Genomic DNA, 22,206 nt, shown 5'->3' with positions numbered 1-22,206 from the left:
AGGCTCAGTGGCTGAGCGTCCACCTGTGAAGCAGGAGGTCACGGTTCCATTCTGGTCCCGCCAGGTTTCCGGCTTGATCCCAGGTGGGGTGTGTGCAGGAGGCAGCCAATCAATGATTTTTTTCTCATCATTGATGTTTCTATCTCTCTCTCCCGCTCCCTTCCTCTCAGAAATCAATACAAAAACAAACAAACAAAAAACTTGCCGAAGACTCCTGGGTGTGAGGGAATGGGAGGAAAGTCCAGCCTCAGAAAAATAAACCAATCCAGCTAGCCCTGTGGAGTGAGGAGACCAGGACTCTCCCCTGGGTCTTGCTGCCCAGAGGGCAGGCTAGCAGGGCACTGGAGGAGGCAGCTGATGCTGTGTGCACTGGTGTGTTCACTTGAGCTAATACCTAGCAGTAAGTGTGTGTGTGTGTGTGTGTGTGTGTGTGTGTGGGGGGGGGGGGTTGCTGCAGTAAACTCCAGCTTTTTTAACAGCTCTTGAAGACTCTGGTGACTCTAAAGCCTGCTGGTACCACTTATTGGCTGTGTGAGAGCAGGACAGTCGCCCAACCTCTCTGTGTCCGGTTCCCTGTACAATGGGATAGTACTAGGACACAGCTCATCGTCTTTTGAGGACTAAATGAGATACAGGACATGTTTGAAACAGCATCTGGCACTCAGTGACTGCCATCTAAATACAATATCTTAGTGATTATTAACTTTTTAAAAAATATATATTTCTTTATTGATTTCAGAGAGGAAGGGAGAGGGATAGAGAGATAGAAACATCAATGATGAGAGAGAATCATTGATTGGCTGCCTCCTGCATGTCCCCCACTGGGGATCGAGCCCACAACCCGGGCATGTGCCCCTGGCCGGAATCGAACCTGGGACCCTTCGGTCTGCAGGCCGACACTCTATCCACTGAGCCAAACCGGCTAGGGCAGTGATTATTAACTTTTATAGTACTGCCTGTTTCTGGCAAGTTACAGTGATGATATAAAAATTCCTTGGCTCATGACAACAATATCAAAAAGCCCTGGCCGGTATGGCTCAGTGGCCCACACATGGAAGGGTCTCAGGTTCGATTCCTGGTTAGGGGCACATACCTGAGTTGCTGGTTTGCTCCCAAATATTCCCCCCCCCGCCCCCACCTCTCAAAGAAATTTCTTCTTATTACATATATTTAAGTTTTAAAAGTCTATTTAAGGAAGTATATCAAGTAAATAATAGTTATTTTGGCTTAAAGATAGAGCTCCCAAGGATGATGATAGGTGTCAAATAGCAGAGGGGTCGGAAAAACAGCTCTCTGATAAAACCAGAAGCTTTTTATTATGGCTTTCCAGACAACTTGGACGGAGAGCCTTGGGGAGCATCTAACTCACCCCTGGGCTCGCCTGAAGTCAGGGCTGCTGCTACTCTGGACCCAGAGATTCGGGATCACCCACACCCCCAGCAGGCCCCAGATCTAATCTACACCTGTATTCCTGACCCTTCCCTGAGTTCGCATTCTCTGTAAGGAGTCCCAGCCCCTGGGGTTCTTAGGGTGAATCTTGGCCTCCTGAACTGCCACCTTGTGGCCAAAGCTGAGAACAACATCTCAGCCCATCTCTTGTCCAGAAAAATCTGTGCAAACACTTGGCAGAGTCCCAATGTTGGGTCTTGCGGTGGGAGGGTGAATGTGCCCTCAGCGGCTTGCCTGGGAAAGCGCCCTCTGCAGCCTCTGTCCTCTCACAGGGGCTCATATTCATTCATTCATTCACTCATTCACTCACTCACTCACTCACTCACTCACTCACTCATTCAACAGATACTGAATACCCACTCTATGCTAAGGCACCAGTGGCAAGAACCAGGCAGATACATCCTCTGACCTCGTGGAGTTTTCAACAGAGATGGGGGAGAGCATAGAAATAGGAGCAAATATCTAAGTTATGGCCGGTGGTAAATGGTGCTGTGAGGAACAAACGCAGAATAAAGGGATGGGAAGTGTGTGCCACAAGGGTGGCAGTGGCAGGCCTCAGGGAGACATGACATTGAGCAGAGATGTGAACCAGGTGAGGCGGACCGCGCAGGTATGGTGGGCAGAGAGGAGAAGCTTTCCCGGCAGAGTAAAGGCCCCAGTGGGGATCCTGATGCAATGATCCAGTTGCTGTTGCTAAGTCACAAACTGCCCTAAAACTTAGCAGCTTAACCAAACCATTTACATTTCGCTCACAATTTTGTGGGTCAGGAATTGGGGGAGGGGATCAGTTGGGTGCTTCCCACTAGGGGTCTCCTGCTCATCTGCAGGGCCGCTGGGCCTGGTGACCTGGAGGCTGGCCCCGCTGGCTTTCCCTGAGGGCTCCCTGTCAAATGGAGCTTGGTGGGCGGTGGGCCTGAGTGCCTGGGGTTCTGAGTGCCTGGGGACCTGAGTGAGTGCCTGGAGTTGGTTTGCAGTGCCCCTGCCTCTCTTTACTCCTTACTAGTTTTAAGATTTTATTTATTTGGTTTATCCAAGGATTAAACTTTAAGAGCACCAGAGGTTTGTTGTTGTTGTTGTTGTTGTTGTTGTTGTTTTTAATTGAGGGGCTATTCACATAACAAAACGAATCACTTTAAAGTGTGCAATTCAGTGGCATTCAGTACATTGACAATGTTGGAAAACTCCCATCTCTCTCCAGTTCCTGTGTATCCCTCGGAGATTTTAATTTCCTTAAAATTTCTTTCCGTTACGTTTAGTACTGCATACATTACTGTGTTCCTTGCTTTTTGGATAGTGGCAACAATGAGAAAAAGAACAATATTTTATTCTTATCTGGTGCTCATTCTGTGCCAGGCACTATTCTAAGATCTTCGCATGTATTATCTCATTTGATCGTCAGATACATCTCATGAAGCAGGAATTGTTGCTGCTTTTGGTTTACAGATGAGGAATCTGAGGCACAGAGAGGCTAAGTAACTTACCCAAGTACACACAAGCTGGTCAGTAGTATAGCCAGGGTTTGAACTTACTTGTTGGCCATATTTAACATCTGTGAGATCCTCATTCTTTTAAATAGAGTCTACAATTCTTTTTTAAAAAATTAAACTCTTTATTTGGGGACACAGGTTAACATGAAGTTGTTAGAAAGAAAACAGAGAGACCCCATGTGCCCTGTTCCCCCAGTGATAACCTCTTGCAGTGTGCAGTGTCACAACCAGGTCATTGGCATTGATAGAATCCACTCATCTTATTGGATACAATGCTTAAATTTTTAAAATTGGTTGCAAACATTTAAAAGTCAGGAGATTTCACAAAAACGGTTTGGTTTTTGGCTTCTCTTGAGCCAGATGAAGAAGCCTCTTCCAGAAGCAATTCCTGAGGGGAGGTTTCAGTACAGCTAGTTTGTCTGGTCAGCGAGTGGGGTGTGGGGTGTGGGGAGTGGAGAGTTGGGAATGGGGTGTGGGGTGTGGGGAGTGGGGAGTGGGGTGTGGGGAGTGGGGAGTGAGGTGTGGAGTGGGGAGTGGGGTGTAGGGTGGGAAGGGAAAGCCACCATCCAAGGGTGTGGTGCTGGGAGCGAGGAGGGGGGCAACTCAGCCCAGTCCTGCTGGGAGACTGGAGACAGTGCGGAACACTCCCCAGATTTATTTTCCACCCACTTACACACCCGGGGAGAGCCGAGGGAGCTGGGGTATTTATCCAGTAATGTCCCCTCTCTCCTGTCGCTTCTCTAGCCCTTCTAGCCCACCTCTGAGCTGGATGACCATGCCCTAAGCCACCAGAAGCAGCCCCCCAGCAGAGAGAGGCAGGTGCTGGCCACTGGCTGTCACGTTGGGTGCGGTGCATGCCCCGAGGGGTGGGTGGGGGCAGTGTCTACAAAAGAACTGCTGCTTCCAGGACAGCTACGGCGCCTGGCACTGGGAGGAGCTCAGTCCGTCCTGCTCGAAAGGTAGAGCGAATGGATGAATGCTGGGAAGCAAACAAGAGCGCATTTCTGCTTGCCGGCTCTTCCAGCAGCCTGTCTGCCGGTGAGGACCCACAACAGCCTGCTCGCTGTGCCAGCCGGAGCGGAGCAGAGAGAAGGGCGGCAGCCAGCCCTTTGAGTTCCGAGCATTTAAATCCTAGCTCCACCCATGACCAGCTGGGTGGCCTTGGGCAAGTCCTACCACCTCTCTAGACCTCAGTTTCCACGTCCATTAAATGGGCCAGGGAAGCCCCCGGGCCCTGAGAGGGCAAAGCGAGCTGGCTCCCCTGGTGTGCTCAGAGAGCTGTTGTTCTTTCCACCTTTTCAGGGCAGGCTCTGCGCTGGGTGCTTGCATAACCAGCGGTGACTCCTGCGGCCTGAGTGGTTAATTACCACCCGCTTGCGTAGATTGGGACAAGTCCCAAGGCCACAGGGCTGGTCAGGAGCTGAGCTGGGTTCACAGGACCACCAGGATTAGACTGCAGTCACTTCCTGGCTGGGTGAGTGAGTCCGGGCCTCCGTTTCCCACCCACAGCACAGTGCTAAGGAGGAGCACTTTCTCGCAGTCGTCAATGGACTGGGGATGAGGGCCATCCCCTGGCAGGCCCTTCACACAGAGCTTTGAGGAGGGGTGAAGCAGCGTGCACTGGAATGGAAGCCGGGGAGGGTGCACCTGCTGTTGGGTGGGCTCCTGCCAGGTTTGTCACCCCCACCCCCCATACACACACACACACACACACACACACACACACACACACACGTGGCAGGGAGAAGGGGTGAAAGGGACACTATCTGCTTTCTACACAGACCCCTCACTGGGTGCCAGGTTCAATATCAGATGGCTCCCCATCATCAAGACACAAACCCCAACATCGCCTCCCTGGTGTGACTCCCATTTGAGTCCCACCAGCCCCCAAAGTCATATCCTAAAATCACAACCCACTCAAGCCCCACTGACTGAACCCCGACTCAGCCGTCTCCCTGTGTGAAGCCTGCCTCTCCCTAGACCACTGCCGCTCCCCCCTCAAGTCAGCCTCGTGGCCAGTGACTCTATGACCTACCTACACATGGCTCCTTCCGTAGGCCCGGGGCCCAATGAGGGGCTGGAGGAGGTGGCTCTGGGGCCGGAGGTTCCCTCCCAGCTGGACCTTGACTGCCCAGTCTCTCCCTGGCCTCTCCACAGAGCCAGCCTCCACCTCAGTCTCAGCAGACATGTCTAGCCTCCAGGAGCTGTGCTCTGGCCTGCCCCTGCGGCCCCTCCCAGAGAACCGGGGACGTTGGGCTGGGGTGCCCCATGCCCCCGTCAGGACCCCTGGCCTCAGCCCTGCAGAGGAGCAGGTAAGAAGTTGAGCCCCATTCCTGCTGGGACTCTTTGCCCTCTGGGTGGGTCTGGGTGGGTATCCCCTACTTCCTACTCTCTCTGCCTGGGGTCTCCAGGAGCTCCCAGTAGGGGTGGCAGTGGGGTGGGGGGACCCATGCGTGGTCGACTCCAAAACACTCTATATCCCTCATTCTCTCCCCAACGGCCACCCTTGGGTGTGGAATTATGCTCCCCATTTACAAGGACCCCGAGGCTCAAGGTCAGCCAGCCAGTAAGTGATGGTGCTGTGCCTGCCTCCATCAGGGAGGACGGGGCCAGTGTGCAGTGTCCCAAACGCACGGCAGCTGAATGTGTACCTTCCCGACCCAGACACGCACATAACTTTGACGTTCTACTCTGTCTTATGTGGGGACTCCCTTCCCTCAAATCGTCAGATGAGGTTTCAGCTTCCTGGCTAGAACCCTAGTGGGGGCGCGTGGGAGTGGGGGGATGCTGGGGGTACTGGCGAGAGCTGGTTGGGAGGCCAGGCACCCCGGCTAGGTCTCCCACAGTCCCTCCAGCCAGCACCTCAGGCAAGTCACTGAGTGTCTGGGAACCTGCTGTCTCCTCAGTAAGCTGGGGATGAAAATAATGACACCACAGGGTCGTGGAGGAGGCCAATGACATAAGATACATGGCTGTGTAAATAGTTTTCTCCTATGTTTTCTTTACTCAAAATTACTCAAGAATTTTAGGAACATTGGGGAGAAAGTAGAAAATATTGAGCACACAGATTAAGAGAGGAATCGCACCGCCCCGTCGGGGATAAAGACTGCTATCCGTAGGGAGGCTGCCCCCTACACTTCCTGCCAAGTGCCTCCCACAAAGGAGGAAACGGTGGTGAGGAAAGGTGGGGGTGGACTGGGGACAGGTGTTGGGGAAGGGTTGGGGCGGGGAGCTCCGCCCCTCCCCACCTCCACCCCCACCCCCATCCGTCTCATCCTTGGCCTATCTGGCCCCGCTCAGTGAGGTCAAAGCAAGGGTTCGTGTTTTCTCCCGCTCAGTCACCTCCCTGCTGGCCGCCAGTGCCTTCACCTTTGACCAAGAGGGCCGGAGGGCTGCGCCACCTGCACCGCAGGCGACACCCAGTGGTCATACGCTGGCAGTCAGCTTCCATGGTGCTGAGGAGCAGGGTGCTGAGGAGCAGGGGCCGCCTCAGCTTTGCCAGTGTCTGTTGCCATTTGCTTGAAGGTCGAGAAGCCTTTGGAGTAGGGGGACTTGCTGGTCCTGGCAGTTTGAGCTGTTGAAGGGGCTACATCTCCGGTCTGGGTGCCAGGGTTAGCCAGCCTTCAGCTGGCGCCTGTGAAACAATAAGAAATATATGTGTATGTATCTCTGTCCCTCACCCCCACTGCTACGACTTGATTTTAGATCCCAGTTCCTGACACAGAGCTCCTAACTCAGTTGGGATTTCCTAGGGATAGGAGCTGGGAGGTCTTTTGTTCTAAGGAGGTGGGCTCCTGGATGCGGGCCGGTCACCAGAAGGACCAATCCGTGATGAGAAAGGCTTGAAACTTCAGCCCTTCGCGCCGCATACTCCGCATACTCGGGAGAGGAGCGGGGCTGGAGGATGAATGAATCATTACTCAGGCTGAAGCCTCCATAACAACCCCTTCCGTGGGGAGTGGGTGGGGTTTGGAGAGGGCTCAGGAGCTCCGGAACCCTTCCCCAGACCTTACCCTCTGTCTCTTTCCATCATCTGTATCCATGATCACTTCCTTTATTACCTAGCAAACCAGTAAGCAGCGTTTTCCTGAGTTCTGTGAGCCACTCTAGCAAATTATCAAACCCTTGCAGGGGTGGTGGGAACCCCGATCTGTGGCTGGTCGCTCAGAAGGGAGGTGACAGCCTGGACTTGCGATTGGCACCTGAAGTGTGTGTGTGGGGGGTGGCAGTCATGTGGGCTTCAGTCCTCACCCCGTGGGCCTGTGCGGACTCCGGGTAGACAGTGTCAGAGCTGAGTTGAATCGCAGGACACCTGCAGGTGTTGAGACTCGGTCGGTGCGGGGAAACGGGCCTCTCTGTCGCAGCGAGCTCTGTGTGAGATCTGTGGCTCCCGAGAAGCCGGCAATGTTCTTCTAGACGGGGCCCAAGCCCAAAAGCAGCTTCGTCAGCAGCTCACGTTATGCCTTTTCTTTGGCTTGTGTTCTATATTTTTATTCAAATGTGTTCCTTTGACGTTTGACATAAACTTTGAAAGGTGATTTTGTGAGATAAGCAAGTGAAATGTTATAAAAGTATAAGTTCCCCACTTCACCTCCCTCAGTCACCCCCTTTTTTTTGGTGTATCTTTTCAGCCACATTGTATGTACATATATGGTGGTGTGGGCCCTTAAAAATACAGTGGAAGCATTCTAATACATGCCGGGTTGTTATTGTTGTTTTGAGATTGTTCGTTGTTGGTGTATTTAAAGTCCACATTTTTAAAACTGTTTCGTAATATTTCATTTGGATGATTCACTCTTTGCTCCCCTTTAAGTAGATGTCTCTGTTTAAATACAGAGTGTGCTCTGTGTATGACACTTTGGCCACTGTATTCTCCGCGTGAGCACAGGACATCTTCCCCAGCGCAGAGGGAAAGGTGGTCATGGACTGTTTGAAATGTCTCCAGCATCCTCCCTTTGCCATATGTGGTTTCTCTTCCTGACCTTATCCCCGCATTCTGCCCTACCTGGATGGGCTCTGCTGGGAACCAGGCACCAGTTCCGAAGAACTCTCACTCGCATCCGGGTTCCCATCACTGATACACTATCCTGAGCTTCTTGGGTGTGGGCCTTTGTTGGGCTCATTTCTGCCTCTTCAGTGACACCCAATGTTTGTTGAATGTGTGGACAAGAGTCTATGCTAAGTGCCCAAACCAACATCATACAAGGCAGTGGTTCTCAACCTTTCTAATGCCGCGACCTGTAATACAGTTCCTCATGTTGTGGTGACCCCCAACCATAAAATTATTTTCGTTGCTACTTCATAACTGTAATTTTGCTACTGTTATGAATCGTAATGTAAATATCTGAGTTTTCCGATGGTCTTAAGCTCTACAGCAGCGGCTCTCAACCTGTGGGTCGTGACCCACAGGTTGAGAACCGCTGCTGTAGAGCCTACAGGCCCACAGGTTGAGAACTGCTAGCAGGGTCGCCTAAGACCATTGGAAAACACAGATATTTACATTACGATTCATAACAGTAGCAAAATTACAGTTATGAAGTAGCAACGAAAATAATTTTATGGTTGGGGGTCACCACAACATGAGGAACTGTATTACAGGGTCGCGGCATTAGAAAGGTTGAGAACCATGGATACAAGGGTTCAGCAGGCAGGCAGGAGAAACATAGTAGGGCCTCTTGGAGGAGGTGGTCTTGGCAACATGGGCAAGGTTCTTAGACGGGAAACTCTGAGGTGACCATTTGGAGACAAAGGGAGAGTGAGTGAAGATGCAGGGACTGGCCTGACTAGAGTAGATTAGGGGTGGAGGAGGCCGGTGTAAGCCTGAACTGGGTGCAGAGCTCAGAGAGCCAGGCCCAGCATGATTACAGAGGACCCTGAATGCCAAGAATAGTGTGGATTTTATCAGATGAGTAATGGGAACCCATGAAGGTTTCTGAGTGGGGAAATGGCCTGCTGCTTAGCAATACTCTTCCGGAGAGCATAGAGTTTCTACAGAGTTCCCAGAGGGGGCAGGTGGCTGAGGAAACATTGGCAGCATGGAGGGCCACGAGTGTGGGAGAAGGCCATTGTGATAGCTGGGACTCACACAGCACGTAGGTGTGTCAGACACTGTCCTAGGCCTGTCAGTTCAGTCAGTCCCCAACACAGCCCGATAAGGTGTATGCGATCATTGCGCTCATTTTGCAGAGAGGGATTGGAAGGTCAGAAAGGGACACATGCCTGTGCTGTATAGCAGGTGCTCTGGTGCAGCCTGCGGCGCGGGGAGGAGCCCAGGCCTGTGGCAGGACCTTGGACAACTCACACAACCTCTCTGAACACCGTTGTGTCATCTTCGTGCTGAGAACTGCTCCCCATCAGAAACTTGGAGTAATGAATCCAGACCAGCAAACAGCTGCTTCTTTTTAAAAATTTTCACTCAACACATAATTATCCCATGCTCATTATGTAACTCTAGACACAGGGGATAAAGTTGTTGAGCAAAAATGGAATAGAAGACAACTTTCCTAAACGAAGTACAAACATGAAATTGCAGATAAAAAGACATAGATTATCCTTGAAAGTAAAAAAACTGATGTAGAATAGTTGACATGAAGACATGTCTAGGCTAAATGACAGAATAACAAAAAATTCAATGGCGATAAAATGGAAATCTTGTACAAGGGGAAAATAGGCAGGTAATTTTTGTGATGCGTTTAGGATTCGGTAAACTGCCAGAATCCCCTTTGTGTTAATGGCACACGTGCACAAACACTTCATTTCAGAACAGATTGAATTTCGCACAGTCTTCAAATACGTATCATAGAATGGCTGAGTCATTTCTATCAACGGACACAGTTTAAAAATCATTTATTTTGACAGGAACCTTTGTTGTGTTTTTGAGGTATGTGGTTATCTGGACAATGTTGCAAAGGCATTTGACGCTGGTAAACCGGGCCTTCGTGACCTAGCGCCTTGGTGAAAGACCCCGTTTAGCCCCAGCAATGAAGCCTGCATTTCTGTGAGGACAGTGGTTTCAGACTGCAGCTGCCACTTAGCAGGTTATGAACTCAGTGAAGGGAGTTGCAACCAATATTCATTATAGAATGAAATAAAAGAAGTTAGAACAGGATAGAATATATTAGGACCCTTGCAGTAAGGTTAAGTCTTATTTGGAGTATGTGTGGCATGTGGAGTATTTGTGGTGTGTGTAATATAAATTGCTTTTGAAACTTTTTTCTTTTTAAAGTTTTTATTATTCTAGTTTTTTTTTGTGTGTGTGTGTTTTTGTGTGTGTGTGTGTCTGTGTGTGTTTTAATTGATTTCAGAGAGGAAGGGAGAGGGAGAGAGAGATTGAAATATCAATGATGAGAGAGAATCATTGATTGGTTCCCTCTTACACATCCCCTACTGGGGATCGAGCCCGCAACCCAGGCATGTACCCCTGACCAGAATCGAACCTGAGACCCTTCAGACCGCAGGCCGACGCTCTATCCACTGAGCCAAACCGGCTTGGGCTGAAACTTTTTTTGTTAATGCCCATGTTCTCTGGAAAGCCATGATTAGAAGCAAACAAAGAACCTTTGTGCCGATGTGGAAAACACCCAGAAAGTAGCCAAACCCCACGTGCACAGGTGAGGGAACGGGCCCTGACCTACAAGGGTAGCCCCTGTCCTCACTCCTCACAGCATTCCTTAGCCACACCTGCTCTGGAACTGTGTGCGAGGAGTAGGCAGTATTATACATCCCTTTTGTGTCTCAGTTCATCCCCGCGGCATGCACTTGTGCATTGTTCATCCTCCTTGCTGTCCTGTAGTGGTTCCCAAAGTGGGGTCCCCAGGCCAGCAGCAGCATCTGGCAACTTGCCGGAAATGCAAACAGAGCCTTTGGGGGTGGGCCCAGCTCGCTGAGCGATTCTGAAGCCAGAAGGCCTTGAGAGACTCTTATGGGGCCTCTTCTTAGCCACGGTTCTGAAGGGAGAGACTCATATTTCTTTCTTTTTAAAAAAATATATTTTATTGATTTTTTACAGAGAGAAAGAGAGAGGGATAGAGAGTTAGAAACATCGATGAGAGAGAAACATCGATCAGCTGCCTCTTGCACACCCCCTACTGAGGATGTGCCTGCAACCAAGGTACATGCCCTTGACCAGAATCGAACCTGGGACCCTTGCAGTCTGCAGGCCGACGCTCTATCCAATGAGCCAAACCGGTTTCGGCGAGACTCATATTTCTGATCAGCTTTTGTTTTCCAAGAGAGAAGGGATTACGTGCTTTCATTCGATGTGAAAATTAAATGAGGGAATGTCTCTGCAAACCCTTTCCAGATTCCCAAACTCCCTAAATTGCCATTTGCTCCCCTGCCTGCTCTTGCCCTCTGCCCCCTCCTGAACGGTCCCTCTCCTTCTCTCCCTCCCACCCCACCCGCCCCTCCGGCCCCGGGGACACCCGCGTGATTCACTGCCCAGGGCACACTGGACATGCTGTCCTTCCTTTCCTAGGCCTCTGCCCTTGGCCTCCAGGGCATCTGTGCGCCTGGCTGGGTTCCCAGCTCCCCGTCTTCCTGGCTGGTACTTCTGCCCCTGCCCGAATGCTGGTGTCCTCCCACTTCCAGGCCCTTCTTTCTTCTCCCGTCACCTCTCCTTCAGGTGTCAGAGCCGCCTGTCTTCTCCGAGTCCCTAGCACCTCTCCCCTCAATAGACATGTGTTGAATGAATGAATAATAAATTTACCACACCCAGCTCCTCATCTCCTTTCACCTCCCAGTGTTTGTTCTCAGGGTCCTTGTGTTAGAGGCACCCCTCAGACACCAGAGAGGTGTTATCGGACAGCCCCCCAGCCCCGAGTCGGAGGGAGAGGGCTGTCCCCAACCTCAATTCTTGTCTTCTCATATAAATGAATTTAAATGAGAGAACTCCAGATGACTGCATTGTGACGAAGCCAATTTTATTAAAGCGATTGAAGCACGCACCTTTATTCACGAAGCCAGGCCAGCAAACTGCCAGCTTTGTCTTGCCGAGCCTTGAGACTGCTGGCTTTCTGCCTGGGGAGTAAAACTGCCCTTTCCCTCTCCTCTTCCCGCTCCTTTCCTGCATTCTCTGCTGCCCCTCGCCACGCTCCTCCCCTAGCTGGCTCCGAGGGTGGCTTTTAACCATGGCTCTCAAGCGTCCTCGGTTTGGGGAAGATAATGGCTTGTCTTTTACAAGCCAGCTGCAAATGGCCCACACTGGCCTCGTTTTAACTTTCCTGTCTCAGGTTCCCTATTCCACTGGCCTGGAATTTTCCCAGCGTTCCACTGCCCGGTAACAATCGGATGAGTAAATGCCCTCCATGTTCAGCAGACACCAGGTTGTCACCTAGTGTCCTCCCCCACTTCGCCTGCCTCCACATTCAGGCTCCAGTCTGGGTGTTATAAGGAGGAGAGCTTATAATGGGTCTGCCAGGACTCTGGCCCTCCCTGAGCTTAGCAAGACAGATTGTAAGCAAGGAAAGAAACACATCACCCAGTGACTGACAGTGCAAAGCTCCAGAAGGAAACAAAGGCGGGAAGAGAGTCTGGGAATCAAGAAGGCCTCTGAGTGGGGGGTGTCAGAACTGAAACCAGAATGAAGGAAGGGACCCTCCAAGAGAAAGCAGAGTGGTGACGGGGGTAACGGGGTTCAGGCAGAAGGAGGATAGGTGCAAAGGCCCTGGGGCAGAAGCAGCAGCATCTGGGATCTCTGGAGAAGAGTGACAGGGTTGGTGGGAGCAGGGGAGTTTGGGCTGCTTGCCCTCCTTGGATAAGGAGCCCTGAGAAGGTTTCTCCTGTTTCTGGCTCTAGGCTCTGTCCTGGGCCTCCCCGGCTCTGGCAGGATCTCAGTCCCAGAGCGCAGGTGTAGCCTGATGCTACTTGGAAGCTGCATTAGTGGAGAGTGCTTCTCTGCACCTATGGGCTGGCTGGCTCCTGGCAGGTCTATTCTCACTCCCCTTGACTCTGCATCTCCCACTGTGGCCACAGGGCAGGACCCTGCCTGGTCCTTGCACGGAATCAGCAGCCTGGTCCCCAGTGAGCAAGACTCTTCTTGGAAGGGCTTCATGTAGGAGGTGACATTGTAGATGGGCCCAGGGTGACAACTAGGCAGTCTTGGGGTGGGACCATAGTTTTCTGAGTGGATCAGAGGCAAATCCAGGTGGGGGGGATGGCTCATCATGGGAGCCTCAGGGGCTCGGCCCGGAGCCCCTGCCCCTGATGCCCCTCACACTCTCCTCCTCTAGCTGGCCCTGAGGAATGCCCTGCGCTACTTCCCCCCGGACGTCCAGAAGCTGCTGGCCCCCGAATTTGCCCAGGAGCTGCGACTGTATGGGCACATCTATATGTACCGGTTCTCCCCCAGCATTGCAATGAGGTGAGTGCTGGCGGGCGGAAAGAGGGGTCATGCTGGCGGTCAGGAACCCCAGAGAGTCAGCAGGGAAGGGGAAATTGAGGCTGTCCACACTAGGAGGCCCATGGACTTGGCGTGCTGAGTCGATGCCCCTTACTAGGGGGTGGCCGTGTTGTCATCTGTGGGGGTCTGCAGCCTAGACCTGGCTGAAGCCCCCAGGACTGACCAGAAGATGGGTCCCTCTGGTCCACTGTCCTGGGCAGTCAATCCTGTGTAAGTCTGGATCCACACTGAATACAAAATCCTCTTTTAAGCCCCATGTTTTGTTGTCTCGCCAGAGAGCACGGAGAGGCGTGGAGGGTGGCTCTGCCCGTGTCATCAGAGAGCTCAGGCTTCCCACAGGGCTCTCAAGCTGAATTGTCCCCGGCACTGGAGGCCTTGTGAAACCACGGGTGGCTGGGCCTCACCCCACATTGCATAGGGGGAGGCTCTGCCTGTCACAGCTCCCAGATGCTGCCGCCCCGCCCTGGTATCACACTGAGCATCCTTGTTCTTGGATAGGCCCAAAACCCAGACTTGTCTGGGACCACCCCAGGGCATGGCATGAACCCCAAAAAGCAGGAACCACGTCCCTTCATTCCTGTTGGGGCCTGTTGCCTGGCACCTGCTCTAGAGTTGGTGCCCAGGAGCACAGGTGGTGCCCAGGAAAGAAGGAAAGAATAAACGGCACCCAGAGCAGCGGCTTCTGGAAAGTGGACATCGGCTTTGCTTCCAAGTTAGCATTCTCCCGGCTGGAGCCTGCCGAGAAGGGAGGAAGGGCAGCCCAGGGTGGGGTGGGGGCCAAACTCCCCACAGCTGGAAGGGTGGGGGCCGCAGAGCAGGAGGTGGGCACCAGAGCCGGTTGGCCTTGGTTCCTGTTGGGACCCCCAGCCGACTTCTGCAGCAGGATGTGGGGTGTCACTGTGCCCCCTGTGTGCCCTCCCACCGTCACCCCTAGCACCTGGACTCCCTTGCAGGGCCTACCCAGTGCAGCAGTACCCCTGCCGGACGAAAGCTGCAGCAGCCATCATGCACATGATCATGAACAACCTGGACCCTGCCGTGGCCCAGGTAACCCCAGGGGCGCCGGAGGGGGGGCAGCGCTGTCCAGCCGAACTGTACCCTGAGACACACATGCAATACATTTAAGCTCTTTGTTTAGAAATAATGACAGAGATCTCGGAAGTTGTAAAAATAGTGCTGAGAGGACCTCGTACCCTTCTCCCAGTGCCCCCTCCACCCCTACCCCGCCCACAGCAACCACCACCGGGACATCAATTCTGGTGTCATAGAAACGTGTAATTGTAAGTTTCCTAATAGCCACACGAAAAAGTAAAAAGAAGCAGATTTAATACTGCATTTTAACATGTGCTTAGTAAAAAAATTATTGAGCCCTAGCCAGTTTGGCTCGATGGATAGAGCATCGGCCTGCAGACTGAAGGGTCCCAGGTTCGATTCCGGTCAGGGGCACATGCCCTGGGTTGCGGGCTCAATCCCTAGTAGGGGGCATGCAGGAGGCAGCCAATCAATGATTCTCTCTCATCATTGATGTTTCTTCTCTCTCTCTCTCCCTCTCCCTTCCTCTCTAAAATCAATCAAAAAATATTTTTTTAAAAAACCTGATCACAGATGGACCCCTGACATTGACTCCAGGATGAGTTCCCAAAGCAACCCCGGCCCCAGCTCTTCCCTCACCCCAGTCACAGATGGACCCATGTTCCTGCAGAGGCTGTTCTCTCTGGGCTTCACCCCTCTGGATCTCCCCTGGCCCCCACCACTCTTTCTTAAAGGGCCATCAGCCACCTTGCCCGTAGAGCCCAGTGCAGGGTGGGGGACCTCCCTTCCCAGGCCACCATCTCAGATGACACCATGTCTTCTCCAGTTTCCCCAGGAGCTAGTGACCTACGGCGGAAATGGACAGGTGTTCAGCAACTGGGCTCAGGTATGCTGGACGAAGAGCCTGGCCCCCATGCCCAGGCCTCCCCCCAACCACACCCCCTGGCTTGGAAGGAGGCTACAAACCCAGGGCCCGGGATTCAGGTCTCCGCCTGCCTGATGCAGAGATCACAGCTGGAGACACTGTGGGGGTGTTGAAGGTCCCGAGGGCAGGAGTGGCATTATGGCAGGCACCAAGGGCCACTAGAGTGTAACAGAGGCCTGGAGGGATGGGGCACTGGGCAGAACCGCTGAGCCTGGGGAGCCCTCAGAGCCTGGACGGTGGCTTGGGGCCACTGTGGGGCCCCCACTTACAGAGCCCTCCATGCTTTGCTCTCTCCTGCAGTTCTGGCTGACGATGTCCTACTTGTCACAGATGACAGAGGAGCAGACCCTGGTCATGTACAGTGGACACCCACTGGGCCTCTTTCCGAGCAGCCCTGGAGCCCCGAGGCTGGTCATCACCAACGGGATGGTGGGTCCTGGGCAGCCCGCACGGTGCCGGCGGGGGCCGCAGGGAGAGCCGGTCTCCCTGGCACCCACCCTGCCGTGCTTCCAAGGGTGTGTGTTGTCCTAGCCCTTGGCTCCGCCCTCTTTTCCAGGTCATTCCCAACTACTCTTCCAGAGAAGAGTATGAGAAGCTCTTTGCCATGGGGGTTACCATGTGAGTCTCTATTTCAGTTTCTGTTGTATCATTCCAGTAAATACCATACATTTCCACTTATATTATAAAACAGTATAGCAATATTAAATACAATTTTGAAAAATACAGTCACAGCACTGTAGCAATTTCATATTTACATATTCCCTAGTAGTTTGTTCTTTTTTAAGGAGACTGTATTAATGCATTCTGGGGTAATTAAAAAATGAATTTTAGGTGCTCTCCCTGACGCTGTGTCTTCCCTCCCCCTCCTCCCTCTTCCCTCCTCCCCCCACGCTCCTTATCCTTACCTTCCTCACTCCCCAGCTCTCAGGGCCCTTCTTTTGACTCTACAACTCACTTCCTAAGCCCATTTCTTCTACAAATTACTTCTTATACTTCTGTGATTTTCTAATAAATGTTCTCTTAAAAAAAAGAAAAAGAAGCCCTGGCCAGAGTGGTTCAGTGGTTAGAGCATTGGCCTGCACACTAGAAAGGTTGTGGGTTTGATTCCTGTTCAAGGGCATGTACCTGAGTTGCAGGTTCGATTCCTGGCCTCTGTGGGGGCGCCTGTGGGAGACAACCAATGGATGTCTCTCTCTCTCTCTCTCTCTCTCTCTCTCTCTCTCTCTCTCTCTCCCTCCCTCTCCCCCGCCCCCGTCCTCTCCCTTCCACTGTCTCTAAAAAAATCAATGAAAAAAAAATTCTTGAGTGAGGATTTTTAAGAAAAGTAAATAAATATAAAAATGAATTTTAAACCATCAAAAGTGGGTGGCTGGCACTGGGCTCACTCCCCTGCTTGCCCTCTCTGTGGTCAGGTATGGCCAGATGACAGCAGGCAGTTATTGCTACATCGGTCCCCAGGGAATCGTCCATGGCACAGTGGTGAGAGACAAGGGTCGTGCCTGGCCTCAGGGGGGTGGGAGGTGGACATGCTGGGAGTGGACAGTGAGCTCCCACCCCTTTCCTGCAGCTCACTGTCCTGAACGCTGGACGTCGGTACCTGGGCGTCGAGGACCTGGCTGGGAAAGTCTTTGTCACCTCTGGATTGGGCGGAATGAGCGGGGCTCAGGCCAAGGCCTCAGTCATCGTGGGGTGCATCGGTGTGATAGCAGAGGTGAGCACCCCAGGCACGCCAAGTCCTCATCCCTGCCCACCTCGCTCCTTCCTCATTCCAGAGCCACTCACACTCACACTCACATCCATCTCTTCTCTCGCCCCCTCGACAAAGCCTCCAAGGTGGGTTCCCAGGGCAGCATACACCTCCTGCCTTCAAAGAGCCCGTCATTTTCCATGGTCAGTGCCTGTTGATGCTGTCCCATGAAACTGACTTCTGTGGCTACCGCTCCCCTTACCCCACTGCAGGCCTGGACTATAGCGGGGAGATAATAAATGTTTGTGAATAAATGAACTCAGACAGTTCACAGTCAGGTGGGGGAAGCAAATGAGTCGCCCATCAGTAGAGGGGCGGGCAGCCGCTTTTTCTCAGTGACTGTCCCAGCTTTCGTTGGTGGTGCCAAGGACAGGAAGGGAAGCGGGAAGAGGCGGTGAGTGGCTCTAAGAAAAGCCTCGGTGATATCCACCCGTGTGATTTGCACATAGTTGATATTAAACCTGTGACATACACAGCTGTACTTGTTAGGAGCCCATTTGGCTGCAGGTAACAGAAACCCGAGCTACGGCAGCTCGCATAAATAGGGTTTTATTTTCCTCGGGTAGCCAACAGTGTTGGCATTGGTTCCGCAGCCCAGTGATGTCAGGGCCAATCTATCTAGATTCTCTTGGGCTTCCCTTGTGGGTATAAAATAGCTTCCCCAGTTTGCCCTTGCACTGTGTTATAAAAGTGGGTGATCTTCATGGGAGGGTGACACCCACCTCGTGGAGGGGACACACCCTAGGATGATTTGTGACTGGGTGGCTTTGTGCGTCATGCTCACAGGTGGATAAAGCAGCCCTCATGAAACGCCATCAGCAAGGTTGGCTGATGGAGGTGACCGACAGCTTGGACCAGTGCATTAAAAGACTCAGGTACAACTCCTGACAAGTGAGCACCGAAGGTGGGGGACCGTGGGAAAGGGCCCCGAGGCTGGGTTCCTCTGCAGAGACCTGTTCAGTGCCTGACCTCTGGCCCCAGGTGGCCACCACATCAAGTGGCCACTCAGAGGCGGGGCAGTAGGGTCTTCTAAATCCTGTTTCTCACTGGTCATGATGGCGGGTGTGTAGGAATCCCTGGGTTTGCATACTTTGGTGGTCAGACACTTGGTTCTAAGAGGTTTTCAATCATCTTCTCATTTCCCACAGTTTTGCAAAGAATGTATCTCTTTTTCTCACTGTTGTGACCTCGGTGCTTAGCCCAGAGCCTGGCACATAGTAGATGCTCATTGAACTTGTTGGGGAAGCATGAACTTTGAAAGATGGAGCTTTTCCCTCAGAGTGACTCCTTCCGGTTTAGTAATCAATATTCCTTCCCAATGACGCTGTGACTGCCTGTGCGGTGTCCGGGCCGGGCATCATTTCTCCTCCTGCTTGAGAACTTCGGAGGATTTTAGTGGGAATGTATGTGTGTGGGGGGGTGGGGGGTGGGGGAGGGACTGTCCTGGGCCTGCCGATCAGATGCCATTTTGGAAGCACCCTCTCCACTGATTGCTTTGCAAACTGAGCCTGTGTGGGGAAGGTGCTTGGGTGCCGTGGCCCTCCACGCTGGCTAGACTATTCTGACCCAAGGGGGCTTGCATGAAAATGTCCGAGAGCACACAGAATTTGAAAAATATTCCCATTTTCAAGACGGGATACTATTTGACATATATCTTTCTAGAATACTAGTTTACTTTCTTAGTAACACACCCACGTGCGCGCACGCGCGCGCGCGCGCGCGCACACACACACACACACACACACACACACACACACATTTCCAACCACTCTGATATTCTTGTCAGCTCTAAATATACCTCTTCCATCTGCCTTCTCCCTCTTGTCACTCACACAAAGTTTGGGCCAGCTTTATTCCTTAATTCCTACGGCCACACACACAGTCATTTCACATCAGTTGAACAAACTGCCTTAAGCAGCCTGTCTCATCACATTTCTGCTCCCTGAGCGGCAGAAGACACAGATGGGAATGGAGTGATGGGGCCCCTAGGCTGAGATGCCGTCCTCCTCCTCCAGCGCCCCTCTCTGCTCTAGGACCATGTGCCCTTTTCCACTTGGTTATCCTGTGCACCTGGGGGAGAGGAGCGGGTCTGGCCTCCGCTGGCATCTCTCTGCCAAGCAAGGCCTTCGGTCGATCTGCATCCTTGAGTGGGTGCCACACTGCCCCACTGCCCCACTTACTGTTGCTTTGTGATAGCTCTCATATCTGTGAGTGCTTTTATGTATTTAAATCTTCTATTCCCTGAAATATACTTTCACTTTTTGTACTTTCATTTTTCCAAGTAATGTTTGGCATCAACATTAGTGACTTTAGTGTCTTTTATTATTTGAGGACCATCTTGAGTGAATTCTAGGAAGGTCCTTATTAGAATTCTAACAGCAGTAGCCCTAATTCTAAGTATTGCCTCAGTTCTCCTGTCTGGGGTAGTCAAGTCTGCTGTTTCCCTTGTGGTCTGGGTCCTCAAAGCACATCCCCTACACATGCATGCAATGCTTTTGGTGGCCTCTTGAGTCTTCTGCATTCTAGCTACCTGGGTGGCCCTGTGTGTTGGTCGGGGTGGACAGCTGTGGGCAGGTGTGATGGGGCCATCTGTTCTGCTCTTGTGCCCTCTAGGGAAGCAAGGAAGACAAAGGAGGTGCTCAGCCTTGGTTACCATGGAAATGTGGTGGACCTTTGGTAAGTCAGGAGTGGGAGTCAGCAGCCTTGGGGACCCTAGGTGAACCTCTCCCTCCAGCCAAGGTCCCAATGGCGGCCAGGTACTCCCGGAACACAAAGCTTCAAGCATTGGTTTGAGGCTCTGCTCCCAGCTTTCATCGCCTGGATCTTGGCCTGAGCTCACAGCAGCCTTCCCACAGTGTTCTTTAGGGGGAGAGGGGTGTGCGGGGGGGAAATGTAGGATTAGTCCCAGTCCCTGATCACTGGACGTGTGGCTGGAAAATGTGCTACAATGCCCTCCTGGCTGGGCCCTAAACTCAGGTCCCAGATGCTGCCCTGGGCAGGTGCTGTCCGCCCTACACTGACTATCCCACATCTTCCCCAGGGAGCGCCTGGTCCAGGAATTAGACAAGACGGGGGAGCTCTTGGTAGACCTGGGGTCGGACCAGACCTCCTGCCACAACCCATTCAATGGAGGCTATTATCCTGTGCAGCTTGGCTTTGCAGAGGCCCAGAGCCTCATGGCCTCCGATCCTGCCACATTCAAGAAACTGGTCCAGGAAAGGTGATGCTGGTCCCAGGGCTGCTTGGGGTGTAGGGCAGGGGTGCGGGGTGGGAGGCTGCACCCTGGAAGGAGCTTTTGGACTGAGTAGCTGTGGCCTCTGCTTGGTTCTCCAGTGGTCAGCTGTGTGGCCTTGGGTGAGACCCTAAACCTCTCTGAGCCTCTGTCTCCTCCTCTGTCAGATTGGGTGGAAGTCAGCAGGGCTGGCTCAGCTCCATGGGATGAGGCTGGGGGAGTGACAGTGACGGGGCAGAGAGGGATCATTTTTAGGGTCTCACTGCGGGGCAGAGCTGACAGCTGACTGCTGGCTTGTTGCAGCCTGAGGAGGCAGGTCTCGGCCATCAACAGGCTGGCCAAGGAGAACTTCTTCTTTTGGGACTATGGCAACGCCTTCCTCTTGGAGGCCCAGAGAGCAGGTGAGAGAAGGGAGGCTTGGTGAGGGGTCCCCATCCTCCTGGGCTGCGGTGGGCTCACTCCCTTCCTTCCAGCCAGGGGTGGCCTGGCAGGCACCTGGGAGAGGCAGGGGTCATGGCATGCAGGTTTTACTGTGCCCCTGCTGCCCGGCCTTCTGGTCCTACCAGCTTGACCTCTCTGACCTCAGTTTCTCCATTTTCCTTAAAAATATAAAGCACCGCCCTAACCGGTTTGGCTCAGTGGATAGAGCATCGGCTTGTGGACTGAAGGGTCCCAGGTTCGATTCCGGTCAAGGGCATGTACCTTGGTTGGGGGTACATTCCCAGTAGGGAGTGTGCAGGAGACAGCTGATCGATGTTTCTCTTTTCATCGATGTTTCTTACTCTTTATTTCTCTCCCTTCCTTTCTGTAAAAAAATCAATAAAATATATTTTAAAAAATATATATAAAGCACCATAAAGAGAGTAGGTACAATGCTCCAGTATGAGCTCCATTGCAAATATATATCTATATATCTATATCTATATCTATATCTCTATATCTATCTATATATCTATATATATAGATATATATATATATATATCTATATGTAGATATATATATATATATATATCAGCTTTATTTTTTCATAAAGGAAACTTCTTACATTCAAAGGTTGTAAAGTTCAGAAGGTACAAAAGATATTCAGTGGAAAGTCTCCCTCCCAGCCCATCTCTGGCACGAGCTCTCCCCCCGCACCCTGGAGTCTGTAGGCTCTGGGTGCCCTGTCTGGACACCCATGAGGCAGACACTGGCATGTGTCCATGCTGCCCTGCCCCACACCATGAGCCCATGACTCCAGCCGGGGCGGCACTTGCTGTCTCTTTCTTGCCTGAGAGACCTGGCGATGCTTCGCTATCAGGACAGAGCCTCTGCAGTCTTTCCCGGGCTCTGTGTAAACTGTCATCTGATGGTGGCATATGTCCTCACCTTGGGGTGGGGCCTGCCAGCCCTTGGCTCCTCCAGGGGACTGTGCGGATGCTCTGTCCACAGGAGCCGACGTGGAGAAAAAAGGCGCCGAAAGGACCGAGTTCCGCTACCCCTCCTACGTCCAGCATATTATGGGGTAGGTGATGAGGCCCCTTCAGTGTCTGGGTCCTGGACGTTCAGATCTGAAAAGCCCCTCCTCTGACCACTGCTGTGGCCCCAAGTGGCCACCACACCAGGCCATGGGGTCCCACCACAAAATGCAGGTGGAGAAACTGGAGCTGTGAGAGGCCTTGTACAGGGCCTCAGTGAAAGGACAAGGAGGCTGCAGGGGCCTGGAGCCTCCAACCTCCAGTACCCATGGCCCTAAATACTGTGCATCCCGTGGCCATGGCAGTGGGCCCAAGAGGGCGGCTGATGGCTTGATCCATGGAGGCCGAAGCCTGCTGTCCCGTGAGCCAGTGTGTCTACCTGGCTGTGCAGGGCAGGTCTGGAGAGGCAGTGGCCCAGGACAAGTAGGGAGGAGTGGGAGGTACCCAGAGGGAGAGTGGGCTTGGCTGAGGGTGGGCT

The 22,206-nt window shown here is 52.6% G+C and overlaps 1 protein-coding gene across 1 annotated transcript in view; it reads left to right on the top strand.

Moving 5' to 3' along the window:
* Positions 1 to 5,122: 5,122 nt before the first annotated feature.
* Positions 5,123 to 22,206, top strand: part of UROC1 (urocanate hydratase 1) — a 33,207-nt gene continuing 16,123 nt past the window's right edge. The window contains exons 1-13 of the mRNA XM_008159483.3: positions 5,123 to 5,248; positions 13,166 to 13,296; positions 14,289 to 14,382; positions 15,194 to 15,253; positions 15,593 to 15,721; positions 15,849 to 15,910; positions 16,705 to 16,771; positions 16,860 to 17,003; positions 17,826 to 17,914; positions 19,653 to 19,715; positions 20,080 to 20,259; positions 20,575 to 20,672; positions 21,703 to 21,775. Of these exons, the coding sequence (XP_008157705.2) occupies positions 5,123 to 5,248; positions 13,166 to 13,296; positions 14,289 to 14,382; positions 15,194 to 15,253; positions 15,593 to 15,721; positions 15,849 to 15,910; positions 16,705 to 16,771; positions 16,860 to 17,003; positions 17,826 to 17,914; positions 19,653 to 19,715; positions 20,080 to 20,259; positions 20,575 to 20,672; positions 21,703 to 21,775 (1,316 nt within the window). The remainder of the gene's footprint in view (positions 5,249 to 13,165; positions 13,297 to 14,288; positions 14,383 to 15,193; positions 15,254 to 15,592; positions 15,722 to 15,848; positions 15,911 to 16,704; positions 16,772 to 16,859; positions 17,004 to 17,825; positions 17,915 to 19,652; positions 19,716 to 20,079; positions 20,260 to 20,574; positions 20,673 to 21,702; positions 21,776 to 22,206) is intronic.

Source organism: Eptesicus fuscus, chromosome 12 (assembly GCF_027574615.1).
Source record: "Eptesicus fuscus isolate TK198812 chromosome 12, DD_ASM_mEF_20220401, whole genome shotgun sequence".
Classification (NCBI taxonomy): domain Eukaryota; kingdom Metazoa; phylum Chordata; class Mammalia; order Chiroptera; family Vespertilionidae; genus Eptesicus; species Eptesicus fuscus.
This window is presented reverse-complemented; position numbering and strand designations above follow the sequence as displayed.